The sequence below is a fragment of the Phocoena sinus genome, chromosome 2 (genome assembly GCF_008692025.1).
Source record: "Phocoena sinus isolate mPhoSin1 chromosome 2, mPhoSin1.pri, whole genome shotgun sequence".
Classification (NCBI taxonomy): Eukaryota; Metazoa; Chordata; class Mammalia; order Artiodactyla; family Phocoenidae; genus Phocoena; species Phocoena sinus.
In genome coordinates, this window is record NC_045764.1 from 114,609,107 (window position 1) to 114,624,121 (window position 15,015).

A 15,015-nucleotide genomic window follows, 5' to 3' on the forward strand; every position below is an offset into this window, starting at 1 on the left:
ACAGTATTTTTATTTAAAATGGAAATACTTTGTTCCTTTCAGGCCAAAATTCTCTAGAAGATGATTACCGAATGATACTCTGCAAAGGAGAGGAAGAGAAGGAAGGAAGGAGGGAGATAGAGAGAGAATTATAACATGACAATTTACTGAACCCTCATTATTTATAAATCTAAATTTATGGATTTTGAACAAAATAACTTGGTCCTCTAACTATTTAAAGCCATCAGGTAATCTATTTATGCTATAATTTCCCATTTGTAAAAGTCAAATCATTTCCTTCTTATTTACTTCCCTCCTTCCCATCATCACCACTCTAATTCTAGAAGCAAGGAGAGAGGGCAATGACTATTCCTGGCTATAATGAGTTTGGTAAAAGGAGGAATGGTCATAGGGATCCTGATACACTGCTAACTCAATGCTCTTGACCTTAAAAAGATTATCAGTCTGAAATTATCTCATTTACTTAATTTGCTTCAAAGGGCAAAGTAGGAATTCTGGCCTATTACTGTATTTTTAAGCAACTAGAACAATGCCCATACACAGAAAATACATATTTTAAATCAAGGGAATGCTCTTCCAGGAAGAGAAGAGGAGAAAATAGAAGAAACTTCAAATCTCCCAGTAAAACACAAGGTTCTTCAGTAACCTAACCTCACTGGTAGCTTTGCAAACAGCCACTGCCAAAGCTATTCAACTGCTGCCACCCTCACAGTTTAGTTAGAACAGGACAAAGATGTAGGAAAGCTTATCCCTTATGTACTGCTATAACCCAAGCCTTGACACCAAAAGTACCTACTATATGAGACTTTTATCCAACCTGTACCAAGATGCTTTTGGACTGGGTAGCTTTTCTTACCACAGCACAATGAGATAATGAAAAGGCGGGGAAAAAAAGAAACAAAACCATTTTTTAATAGATGCCCTACTTCCCTCTACATCTAACAACAGCTATGATAAAATGAATAATAATTTGTTGAATGGCTAAAATAATTTTTGTCTTCTGGGGACCACAAGCCAGTACAGTCGTCCCTCGGTATCTAGGGGGGTGTTGCTTCCAGGACCTCCCCCACCATGGATACCAAAATCAGCAGACGCTGAAGTCCCTTACATGGAACTGGCATGGATGGCATGGATGTGGAACCCATGGATATGGAGAGTTGACTGTATTTCTGCTGAATGAGTCCATGCAGTGGCAAAACTACAAAAGTTTTTCAATAGCCTGGTCAGCCTCATGCGTACTGACTATGTTGCTGTTTTTTAATTGAATTCACTTCGATTAAGGGAACTGAAGATTATTCAAAATTATTTAGGAAAATGTTGATGTAGGCAGTATAGCAATTGACTGAATGCTTTACTCAGTTCCTAAAAAGCCATAGAAAAGAAATATAATTAAATTATACCTTCAAGGAGTTTCCTGTGTGTAGTAGTTTCTTTAAAATCAATCCTGAAAAGAAAACATGATTTTAAACATTCATATCTTACTTGTTTCTAAATGTCAGAGTTCTCGGTCAGACTTGAAAACACTTTAAAAACAAGTCCTTGGCAACCTCCAAATTATTCTTGGTGACCTGAACATCCCTCTAGCCATAATCTTGGGACAGAAGGGCATATAAAAAGTCACCTTTTTTAACACATGGTTTATTGCAATTAAACATGATTTATCCTATCAAAACAAACCTTAAACCCAAAATTGCATGTAAGACAACAATCTACATGTATCTTTTACTTAGACTAAGAATATAATTAAATAATTTCTCCATCACTAATAGAAATAAAAACCACTGTAAAAATTTCCATTTAGTTAACCACATGAACATCTATAACTCTAGTATTTCTTAGCAAATATTTCCATTGTACTAATTTTCCTTTTCAAAATACTCAAAACGATCTTTAATAGTCCTTTTTCTTTTGAATTATACAATACTTCAAATCTACAATAAAATAATGAAATAACATTCACAGACATCCAGATGTCCACCATTTGGTCTGAACAAATCTAAACACAGTCCCATGTTTCCTATAATTTCAAAATTTCACTTATTTACATTATCTATAATGTTTCATGTAACACTACAAGCATCATTGAAGTCACCTGTGAACCCACCCTAAGTCATTTTCCTCCTTCCTTCCCCAGAGGAAACCATTATCCAGATTTTGGTGTTAATTATTTCCAAAAATATTTTATGTTATTACTACTTATTTATAAATCCATAAAATATTTGGAATTAGTTTCTATGTTTAAAACTTATACCAGTAACAAAATTTCCTCCACAGCTATTTGTTCTAATCTTGCATTTTTATTCTTTCTAGTAACATCAGGATTATATATATAACATATATTTATATGTATGAAATACATATATAATATATATATTTACATATATAGAAGCATATGAGATTACTTTGATAACACATGGTTGGCAACACAAAACACTGGTAGATGCTCTAATATTTGCCAGTCTGAGTGTTACATATCTCAGTAATGTCATTTGATGTTTCCTAATGACACTGAACATTTTTTCATTTGGCTGCTCAAGTTTCTGCAAATTGCCTGTCATATCCTTTGTATATTTTTAAACTGGGTTATTTTGTTTTGTTTTGTTTAATATAAGAGTTCCTTACACATATTGGCTACTAATTCTATGTCAGGTCTATGAATTGGAAATGTATTCTTGACTGGGATGGTAGTATCGTCTGATGTACAAAATTTTTAAATTTCAATATAGTCAATTCACCAATGTTTTTTCTTTATGTGTACTTACTGTGTCTTAAGAAATACTTCCCTACTTTAAAGTTATGAAGATAAACCAAAGAGTCTCATCAAAAAGTTTTAAAGTGTTGTTTTTCACATTTAAGTCCTGAAATCCATCAGAAATTTATTTCTGTGTGTGGCAATAACAGAATTTCCCCTCCCCAACCAACTGCAGTACCTTTTCAGATTTTATAATGAAATGAAATGCTGTCTCAATCATATTTCAAGTTTTCATATATAAGCCTAGGTCTTTGGCTGGCCTTAATGTCCTTTTCCATTAATCCACTTGTCCATCTCTATCATACCAATGATATTGTCTTAATTATTAATATTATAACTTTATAATACATCTTGTTATTGGTTATAGTATTATTCAGCAACACCATCTTCTCTCTCCCATTTGTTATTCTTCCAAGTTGCTTTGGCTTTGATTTTCCATATAAATTTTGGAATAAACTTGTTGGGCTACAATAAAAAGTCACTACAGGAATTCTGGATGAGAACTGTTATCTTTATACCATCAAGCCTATCATCCATGAATAATGTATAAGATTCCATTTTTTTGAGTTCTTTCTTGTTCTTCAATAATCACTTCATTGTCATAAATTAATCTAATATTTAAAATGACTATGGAATACACATTCTCAAGCATACTGTAACATTCTCCAGGAGAGACCATATTCTGGGCCATGAAATGTCTCAAAAATTTTTTAAAGATTATGATCATATAAAGCATATTTTCTGGCCACAAAGGAATTAAGTTACAAATCACAACAGAAAGGAATCTGTGATACCATCAAATGTTTGAAAATTTAAAAAACAAAGACACTCTTAAATAAGTTATGGATCAAAGAGACCAAAAGGGACATCAAAAAAATATTTTCAACTGAATAAAAATGAAAACACAACATACTAAAGCTTATGGGATAAGCTAAAAGCAAAGCTTACAGGGAAGTTTGCTGCCTTGGATGCCTATATCAGAAAAGAAGAAAGGTATTAATATTCTAGACTTCCACCTTAAGAAAATACATATAGACAAGGAAATTAAACCCAAAGCAAGCAAGATTTTTTAAAATATGAAAGATTAGAATGGAAATCAATGAAATAGGAAGCAGAAAAAGACTAGAGAAAATCAACAATACCAAAGTTAGTTCTTTGAAATGACCAACATTAATGACAAATGCTTAGCTAGACAAGTCAATAAAATAAGAGACACAAATTACCAAATTCAGAAATGAAAGAGGGGACATCACTACTGACCCTCTAGGAATGAAAAGGATTATTATAAAAGAGTAACTTGAACAACTTTACACCAACAAATTAGGCAGTGTTAATGAAATAGACAAATTCCTAGAAAGATACAAATTATCCAAACTGACTCAAAAAAGGAATATAAAGTAGCAATTACAAATCTCCACACAAAGAAAAGCCCAACTCTAAATGGCTTTACATGTGAATTCTATCAAATATTTTAAAACGATGTAGTATCAATTGTTCACAAACTCTTTCAGAAAATAAAGGAGGGAACACTTCCCAATCTATGTACATGGCTATTATTATCTTGATAAAAAAGCCAAAGACCTCACAAAAGAACACTACAGTGTTCAATATCCCTCATAAACATAGAGGCAAAAATCTTTAATAAATTATTAGCAAACTAAAATTAGCAATATAATAAAAAGACTATATAGAAATGGTAACCAATTGGGATTTATCTCAGGGATGCAAAGTTGGTTTAACATTTGAAAAGCAATTCGTGAAATACACAATATTAATAGAATGAATGACAAAACCACTAATAATGCTGCCTATGATCATGTCAATAGAAGAAAAAGCATCTGACAAAATACAACGCCCATGCATGATTAAAAACCCTCATCAAAAAAAAAAAAAAAAAACCCTCATCAAAACAGGATAGAAGAGAACTTCAACTTGATAAACAGTATCTATAAAAATAGCTAACATCGGCCAGGGAAGAATGATCTTCAGGAAGCACTGAAGAAGAAAACACAGGGTTTGAGAATTACACAGGATGGAACTTAAATACTTATTTATATGTGAAATAGGATTCTGCATTGAATCTAGATTCTGCCAGGACATATGTGTGATCCTGAGGAAACACTTAACTTCCCTGAGTCTCAGTTTCCTCAAACATAAAGTGAAAATAAAATTAAAAAAAAAAAAATAGCTAACATCATACATAATGGTGAAAGACTGAATGCTTTCTCCTTTACATCAGGAATAATATAAGGATGTCTACTTTTACCACTTTTATTCACTAGTGTACTAGAGAAACAATAAACAAAAAAGAAATAAGAAATTAAAGGCACCAGATTAAAAATTTTAAAGTAAAACTCTATTTGCAGTTGACATGATCCTATACATAGAAAATCAAAAGGAATCTACAATAAAACAAATAAAATAAACAAGTTATAATAAACTAGAAACAATGCAAATGTCCATTAATTGGTGAGTAAATAAAATATTGTATATCCATACAACAGAATATTAGACAATACAAAGGAATGCTTATATATGCTATAATATGGAAAAAAAAATATGCTAAGTGAAGGAGGCCAGATGTAAACCAGTACAAACTGTATGATTTCATTTACATGAAATGTCCAAAAAAGACAAATTTATTGAAGACAGAAAGCAGACTGGTGGTGGCAAAGGCAACTGACTGTAAATGGGCTCAAAGAACTATTTTAGGGTAATGGCAATGTTCTAAAACTAGACTGTGGTGACTCTAAATATTTACCAAAAAATAATAAATTATTTATTTAAATGAGTGATTTTTATCTAAGTAAATTATACCTCAAAAAAGCTACTTTTAAAAAATCAACTAGAGTCACTCATTTATTTTTCTATATATACAAGACAAAAAAGAAAGGAAACAGAGTTTTAGGATTCTCTGGGTGACAAAGAAAAGTGACCATTTATGTATTGTCTCAAGTTGGACATTTACTAGAATATTATTAATCATGAGAACCAGATAGCACAAAGGTCATTTAGAAATAGAAGACTACATTCCTCAGCAGATAGAATAAACTTTAGAAGTTCAGCTGTCTCAAAAAAGTTTCTTCCCAGACAACCTTCAAGGACATTTTAATGATTATGAAATAAAAAATAGGATTTCACTGTTCTGTTGAACACTTTATCATGTGATTATTAGCAATTCACATATCTTCTTAGGTGTGATAACTATGCAAATATTTTCCCTATTTAAAAAATTGATTTGTCTTATTAATGAGTTGCCAGACTTCTTTATGTATTAAGGGTACATCATTTTTAGTCTTGAGCTTTATCTAAAAAGTTTATTCTAAAAGGCTTTATTATTTAGAATTTTGTGGGTTTTTTAGCCCCTACATCAATATCCATCCTACATGTCCAGAGTTCCTTTTGTTTCTAGAACTGCTAATTGGGATGACTTACAGTTTCAAAGCCTCAGAAATTTCATTTGCTATAACTAAGAATTGTAGGTTCTAAATAAATATATGACTCTTTTTTAAGAGAAAAAAATACAATTTTTACAAATGAATACAAGGCCTATAACATTCTACTTCAACAATGTAGATGTGGTGGCCATCTGTATATTCACAAGAGAAGGGTCATGAGAATCACTACCAATCAGCCCTGTCATCATTAAGACACTGAACCAAAGCCAGAAATTGCCTACCTGCAGATTCCTTTTTCAACCAAGGGGGAAAAAATGTCTTGCAATGAGAGCTCAAGAGTCCTGTGGTGATGCTATGATTGTTAAAGAAACAGACTCCAAGCCAGCAAGCATGTTGGCTTAGCTCCTGGTAAGATAAAGTCTATGACCTCCTGCCTACTCGGTCTTTCACAGTAATACACAGCAAGGTTGCTTATTTTTTCTTTCCCCTTTTTCCTTTCAGCTTCATTTCATGATCTGGTAAGCTCTACTTCGTCTCTTCAAGCAGTAAGCTTAAACCCAGTTCCCTCCTTTTTTATTAATACACTGCTTGCTTTCAAACCTGGAACCCATGGCTTTCGCTCTACGTGGCACTTTGTTAACTTCTCTTCCATTTTTGATTACAGAATGTTTATTCCGATGCTGAGTCTGCTTTTATTTTTTTGGCTTTATAGTTTCATCATCATTGCTAACATATTCAGAGTAAATGAACAGGTGGATCAAATAAATTTAATATGCCACTTTTACTGGAAAACCTTCATCTATGTTTTTATCTTACATTCCCAGGAAGCCTAGTTCTGTATTCTTTGTTTTTACTAAAGCATAAACTATGAACTCATTTCAAATAATGACCAACCCATTAAAGAGTATTTTCATATATTATCATTTATTTCAAATATGAAATACATATTTAAATTACTTACCAATACTATGAAACTGCCATCGCTGATGAATTCTTTCTGGAAGAAGTTGCAAAATTTTCTAAAAATCAATATGAATAAAACAAAGAAAAGTATGAAAAGCAAGTAACACGTCCTCATCTTGAGCAATGTGAAAAATTAAACAAAGAGCTTACACAAAGCCTTCAAGAGTTTCTTACATAAAAGACAGTATTACAAATACAAAATAGTCTTTGAGCTAATCTGATGGTACTGGCACTACTTCAGCGCTGGCATACTGATTAGTATTTGAAAACTCCAGAAAACAACAAGCTATACTAACAAAGACCTGGAACAGGAAATTAATGAAATTTATCTTTTACTATGATGTGAAAAGTAAGTATACTTCTCTTTAGTGGATAAATACTAACTTTAATATATATATATATATTTTTAACATCTTTATTGGAGTATAATTGCTTTACAATGGTGTGTTAGTTTCTGCTTTATAACAAAGTGAATCAGCTATACGTATACATATATCCCCATATCTCCTCCCTCTTGCATCTCCCTCCCACCCTCCCTATCCCACCCCTCTAGGTGGTCACAAAGCACCGAGCTGATCTCCCTGTGCTGTGCAGCTGCTTCCCACTAGCCATCTATTTTACATTTGGTAGTATATTTTTAAATGCTCATTTACTATTCTTAGAATTTCTGCATTGTGGATACTACTGATATGTTTTAAATTCTTTTAGATATTAATATTTGTGAAGTTTTCTCTCCAAGCAGTTTTTTTTTTTTTAATAAATTTATTTATTTACTTCTGACTGCATTGGGTCTTTGTTGCTGCACGCAGGCTTTCTCTAGTTGTGGCAAGTGGGCTCTACTCTTTGTTGCGGTGCACGGGCTTCTCATAGTGGTGACTTCTCTTGTTGCGGAGCACAGGCTCTAGGTGTCCAGGCTCAGCAGTTGTGGCTCACAGGCTCTAGAGCACAGGCTCAGTAGTTGTGGCACACAGGGTTAGTTGTTCCACGGCACGTGGGATCTTCCCGGACCAGGGCTCGAACCCATGTCCCCTGCATTGGCAGGCGGATTCTTAACCACTGCACCACCAGGGAAGCCCGGTCTCCAAGCATTTCTTTCTCTTACTTTGATAAATCTTACAGGGAAAATATTTTGCTTCCACAAAAATCCTATCAAATACTTGTACTAAATTAATTCACGTGAACCCAAAGATACTTCTATGTTATGATGGCTATGGGTATGAGAACAAAATTTTAAGATTCTGGAGCCCTATAGTTAAGCTAACATATACAGACTTCCACAAGTTGGGAATAAACACTTTTTACATATAATACTTTCAAAATTTTGTCTTTATTTTCCTTTATATATTGCACCTGCGTGGATTATTCTAGTTCAACAGCTGCCTTATTATGCTGCTGAACTACGTTCTCAACACTCATCTGCTTGCTGAATGACATTTGTGTGTTTGTTATTATTGCAGCTCTATTATGATTATTTAGAATCACCATTAATTGAATGTTCATAAGGACCAAACACTAGACACTTTATGTAATGATATCTCATTAATCCTCACAACCATCCTAAAAGGAGTGCTCATTGATCTCATTTGAAAAATAAAGAAATGGGTTAAGTAATGTGCTTAGGTTAGAAAGAGGAAAAATGGAGTTTCCAACATCCATATGCCTATTTCCAAAACGTGTGCTTTTATACTATTCTGTTCGAAGAACAGTATGCATGTTTTTACACTTCTCTATCTTCCTTTTGATATAACCTTCTTTAGTCTCTCTCATATAAGAGGATGATGAAGAAATTATAAAGTTCTTCACAGATAGATGCTATTCCCACATGAGATACATAAACTTCTTCACCTCTGCCCTCCTATTTCTCTCATACTTAGCCAACAACTGTATAATTATATTTATGGTGGTGTGGAAAGAGATAAAATTATAGAAAATTAAAAAGACAAGTTTGTGAACCACTCGAAAGTACTCCTAAATTATCACTATTAAATTATAGTTTAGATTTAATCCCATATCAAATATAAATTTAAATATATTCATCTTTTTTATTCAGTCATATAAAGATGAAAGAAATCATGTATACTATTAACTACACAGAAGAAAGCAGAATATAAATCCTATGTCATACTGATATTACATAATGATGCTTTTTATTCCAGAAAAAGGAAATCATTTTATTTATAATTTTTTAAAAAATCATCATTAGTCTAAAGGTGGAGGTCAGATATTACTGTCCCCATTATAAGTAGAAAAACGTCAGCACACAGGTTAAATATTTTTTCCAAAAGATGAAAATCCTATATCTAACATCTCTTTTCCTAATGAAATTTAGTGACTGATTACAAACATTTCTGTTCAAAGAGTAACAAATGATCAGTATATATTACATACAGGAAAATAAGTATTATTTTTTAACAGAAGGAATATTCTGAAAGAGCTTCTATTAACTAGTCAATCATCTCAGTTTCCTGAATATAGGGCAAGCATGAATGTCTGAAGGAACACTTTCCAGGAATTATCATCTTGCTTTCTCTGTACATACTTTTTCTCAAAATATTCATGTTTTAATATTTCCCTTGTAAACAGTTCATGCAAACACCTGGGGAGGTAAATATAAGCAAATTCCTCAGGGTTAACTACTAATGAAAATTAACTGCAGAACAGGTACCAACACCAGTTGCTTCTGTCTGGAACTCTTAAAAAAAAAAAAAAAAACTTTCTTTTTTCAGCTGTGACTAACTCAGCAACTAAGAGAGAGATCAAATTCTTCTAAACCATACTAAAGTAGTCAACATAAAAAAAAATAGTGAATTATCTTTAATTAGCAGTAGATAGAATAGTTCAATCTTTAGAAACTGATTTCTAAATTCTTTACTATGCTTTTCAAGACACAAGGTCTAATCCTGACTTTTTCCAGTTCTCTAAAATTCTCAATAAAGATCAGAATACTCCTATCACTATTTGATCTGAAAGACAGAATGAAGAGCATGGGGTTATTTGAAAAGCATGTGTGTCCCTCATTTTTATCATTGTGTCAAAAATGAAACAAATTTTAGCAAAGTATCAAATGTTGTTGTTTCCTTCTGTTTATTTAGCAATAAAAATGTATCCCATCCCAATCCAAAGCAAATGTAGTAGAACAACTATTTATAAAATATTTAAAACTATTTTATATAAGTTTTCAATGAAAAGCAGTTAAAGCAGAAAACTCCTTAGGTATGTAACAGTTTTATGAATTTACCCTCTCAAGTAATAATGTTTTGTTTTCTGTTTTTTTAAATTCTCCATTTGTGTAAATCTCCCACAAATTAAAATTTTCATGTTTGCAAACACAGTGAATATTGTACCAACTGTGGTATCAAATGCATAAAAACATAATTTTATCTGTACCTAAAAATAATATGTGTACCTCAGAAAATAAGAATTAAGTCAGGTGTATTTTTAGGTTAAAAAGTGCAATTCAGTTTTTGAAAAGCATGGTAGATTCACAGTGTTTGTTTATATTTAATATATTCCTTTGTATGTTCTAAAAATTAATTTTGGAAAACAAGTTACATTGGCAGGTACTTACCTCAAAAATAAAAAGTATAGCATCCAATTCCTCCCTTTGAGACTTGTGACCTAAAACATTTTTATAGAAAAATATTTTAAACATTATCATTTTGTCCTCAATGTCAACAACCACTTAAAAAGCTTAAAATATTTCAAGCACTGAAGTTTTTTTTCTCATTGATTCTTTAATAAAATGTTTAAAGTGTATTCTGTTCAATGTATAGACAATATCATAGCATCTCTCTCTACTCTTTTTAGACAGCTAAATTTATATTCTACATATTTATGTCTAAAAACAAATCATAATATGTTGTGGAGAACTCTAAATGAACTCTAAAAATGAATTTATGAAAATGACTGCTCAAACCTGACATATGCCCCTAGGGCAGAGCAAAGGTGAGAAAACAAGTAAACCTGAACAGAGAAAAAGGAAATCTAAGCCTTCTCAAAATAATAAGGATATTACTACTAACCCATAGTGTGAGAGGGGTGTTCTACAAGCTGTCTAACAAAAAGAAGTGAAATAATACTAAAATTCCAATGTCCAAGAGTATATTTTTAAGTGAATGTTTATGACAATTATTTGAAACATCAACATAAGCCAAGACTGATTTTAATATCTTACCTTTCTGTTTAAGACTAGCTTCAATAGTAACAAAATTCTCAAAAAACACATAATATATATGTGAAAAATGTTGGTCAAAAAACTGTTTAAGATCGATGGACTCTGCATTCTCTGAAAAATAAATGAAAACAGTTTTTAGTGATTACTATTTATATCACGTTCAGCAAATATTTATTGTGGCATGTTTCCTTCAAAAATGCCAAAGAACTGCTCTTAAAATTCTATTAAAATATTTAAGAGATGTGTTTATACATTTATATCCTTGTTCTCACAACTTTAGCTTTTAAAGATTTTAATTTTAAAAACTGGTCAAATCAGGTTATCATAATCTTTGTTTACTAAAAGAAAACAATGCCTCAGAAAGTTTTATCCAAAATCATTAAAAAAGAAGTCAAGTTCTATTTTCAATTCACAGCTATGCTCTCCTAACTTTTCCCCCAAGACAATTAAAAATCAGTATTTCTAAGAGTAATAATACATGTCTAAAATACATTTACTTTAAATATCTAACAATAGGCTTTGCAAATAGGCACTTAAGTATTATAAAACTCAGGCAATACTGTTCTATAAGAACTGTCAGTATAGTCCAAGGCAGAGAAACTGAACATTTAACTATATGCAGAGCAGCAAGTTTTGGGTACTAACACAAAATTACTTTCAAAACTCAATGAGGGGTGAAGGTGGGGAAAGAACAAACGCCTGACAGAGAATGTATTATCTGAAAAGACCTCTATGGACAGGAAGGACTTTGGACATAAAGTGGTGGGTTTGAATGAGAAAGACATTCTTGGCATAAACAAAGACATGAAGTGAGGAAAGCAGGATAGGATGCAGAAAAATAATTCATTTTGGCTAGCTTTGAGCATTTTGATAAAAATAAAATAGAAAAAGTATCCTTGATATGTCGAAAAATATCATTAAGTGCAAACTAAGGAAATGGGATTTATTATTTAAAGCAAGATATCTACATCGTAGGTGTATATGTACTTATGCATTTTATTGTTTGGTTTATTTTCGGGGGGGGTGAGAAAGTTGGGGAAAAGGGGAGGAATTAAGAACTTTTACTTTATATACTTCCTACTATTCAAATTCCTTTACAAAAAGCACATGTCTCTTTTATAATAAACAAATTTGAAAAAAGCAACTGGAAAAACAAAGATTTTTTTGAACCTGGGAGTAAAATGAAGAATAAACTACTAACTGCTGATAAACTCAAGTTAAACATCAATTAATTTCTTGGAATGCTCTAAGGCTGAATGGAAGATTTCAGAATAAAGTTAAATAGTAACAACATACAGACAGCACTTTAAACTCTGGTGTATTATCTTACCCTATGAATATTCATAAATCTTTAATGACATCTCATCTATGGAATTTTCCAAGACTGTTTCCCTTTTGTTTTGCCCTCCCCAAGGAAGGAATGGATGCCCTCTCCTCTCTATTCCCTTGTGTTCTCTACATTTCTCTCTCATGGAAGTCATTATGTCTCAAGTGTTTCCTTGTCTTTTTTCCAGGACTAGTCTATATTTTCTTTAGGATAGAAAGTGTGTCTACCTTAGTATTTCCAAAACCTAAGCACAGTGCTGAGCAAATATGTACTCAAATGTGTTTTATTATTAATAAAATAAATTATTTTAATGTTATTGTATTCATCTTGTAGCTTGGAAATTTTTATCTTGGAAAAGACTGCATAACCTACTGACAGGCAAAATAGCACTGCTTCATCTTAACTGGAATTAGAACACCCAGATTCCATTCCTACCTGTAACACTATCTGTGTACATTTTCACAGAACTAGGGGAAAAAACAATAATAATGGCTAACACAAACAATGTTTTCTATATGCCAGAAACTCTTCTAAGTCCTTTATAGAAATTAATTCTTAAAGTCCTCAGAACAACACTATGAAATAAGTACTACTATTATCCCTAACTCTAAAGATGAGAAAACAGGTATAGAGTTCAAGTAATTCAGTTAGTAAGAAACAGTCATGGATTTAAACTCCACACAGCCTGGATTTAGTGCCCATGCTCTTAACCTCTATGTTATTCAGCTTCCAGTGTATTATTGATACATCTATAAGAAAAATAAGAAAAGAACACTAGTAGTTTATCTGTTATCTGCCTGTAGGAAGATAAGAATAACTGTCATTGAAAACTAGTTAAACATATTTTAGAGACTACCAAAATAAAACACATACACTGAGATAAACAGGAGAAGTATTCTGTTTTCCCCACTGAGTAGTTTGAAGTAACAAAGAACTATGAAATGAGAATGAAATAGACTGTTACAATTACAGCTGAATTTCCTGAAATTAATGTTTCAAACAAAACTAATGTCCCAGGGGAAAGAAGAAAATGAGAACAATAACAAAGCAAAACAAAAAAGTCAAAACAAAACAAAACAAAAGCAAACATGAATCAACTTCAAGATTTTGCAACATAAATTTAGGAGCCAAGATAATCTCTCTCAATTTCCTTCCCATGGTACAGCATGTTACACAAAGCCTGGAAACTACATACTGGCTAATAAAAAATACTGCATCAAAATTAGGTCAATTTGTTTTTTACTCTGTATCTATTTGTAATGAACTAGTTAGCAAATAAAAACTCTTATAAAATATTTTTGTTCACCAATTCACAAAATTTACATAGTAGGGGAAAACGGGAAAAAACACAAAAAAGGTGGATATAAGAGAATAAGAAGGTTTCACTTATTTAAAAAGAAGTCTCTCTATAAAACAGTAACACAGAAGAAAGGAAAATATAAAAGGAAGGAAATCCACAAAGAAAGAGATTATGGAAAAACTTCTACCCAATACCTTCCCCCCAAAAATGCCCCAAACCCTTTATGTTTTCTCTTTTTGTGAATGCCTCCAGTACTTTTAGTCAGCATGGCTCCTAATTATGTCACATTAGTTAATACAACTGTCCCTCAGTATCAGCAGGTGATGGTTCCAGGAACCCATCAGATGCCAAAATTGGAGAATCCCTTATATAAAATGACATAGTATTTGCATATAACCTATGCACATCCTCCCACACACTTTACGTCACCTCTAGATTACTTATAATACCGGACACAATGTAAATGCTACATAAATAGTTGCCTGGGTGCGGCAAATTCAAGTTCTGCTTTCTGGAATGCTCCAGAATTTTTTTCCTGAATATTTTTGATCCAAAGTAGGCTGAATCTGAGGATATGGACCCACCCCTCCAAAATGGAGTGCCAACTGTATCATTCTCTTACAGCTCTCTTTGGGAGCAGAAAGCATGCCTTAGCTTCTTTTACCTTTCTAATTTTTTTAAAATTTTAATCTGAGGAAGTGCTCTGCATAGTGCTAAACTGATGGTTGGCACTTAAAAAAAGTTTAAGCATTCAAAAACTTCCCCCATTTTTAGAAATACTTCTGTTTGATTTGCAATGTTTGTAAATTAGTCTTTCCTTAAAGAAATCAAATAAACATTTCAACCACAAATTAAGACTGAAGTTTCTGAGATTTTAAAAAAACTTATTCAGGCTTAGGAATGCTTTGAAGACCTTTGGGAATACTAACTTTAAGTAGCAAAACAGTTCTAGACTTCATTTAGTTTTCACAAATAAAATTTCAGACGTCTCTAGGATCTTTTTATGAATAAGCTTCAAGAAGCTAATTAATATATTTACTTCCTACTACATCTTTTGAAGACATCTAAGCTCTATAACAAATCTATAATTAAAAATTACAA

The 15,015-nt window shown here is 32.0% G+C and overlaps 1 protein-coding gene across 9 annotated transcripts in view; it reads right to left on the bottom strand.

Annotated features, from left to right (window-relative positions):
* RALGAPA1 (Ral GTPase activating protein catalytic subunit alpha 1) overlaps window positions 1-15,015 on the bottom strand; it is a 220,641-nt gene that overhangs the window by 163,354 nt on the left and 42,272 nt on the right. For all 9 annotated transcript variants that reach the window (XR_004348438.1, XM_032622552.1, XM_032622551.1 and 6 more), the window contains exons 2-5: window positions 11,288-11,398; window positions 10,682-10,731; window positions 7,112-7,169; window positions 1,401-1,444 (exon numbers count right to left, since the gene is read on the bottom strand). Coding sequence is in view for 8 of the 9 variants with exons in the window: in XM_032622552.1 (XP_032478443.1) it covers window positions 1,401-1,444; window positions 7,112-7,169; window positions 10,682-10,731; window positions 11,288-11,398 (263 nt within the window). In the remaining variant the exon portion in view is untranslated. The remainder of the gene's footprint in view (window positions 1-1,400; window positions 1,445-7,111; window positions 7,170-10,681; window positions 10,732-11,287; window positions 11,399-15,015) is intronic.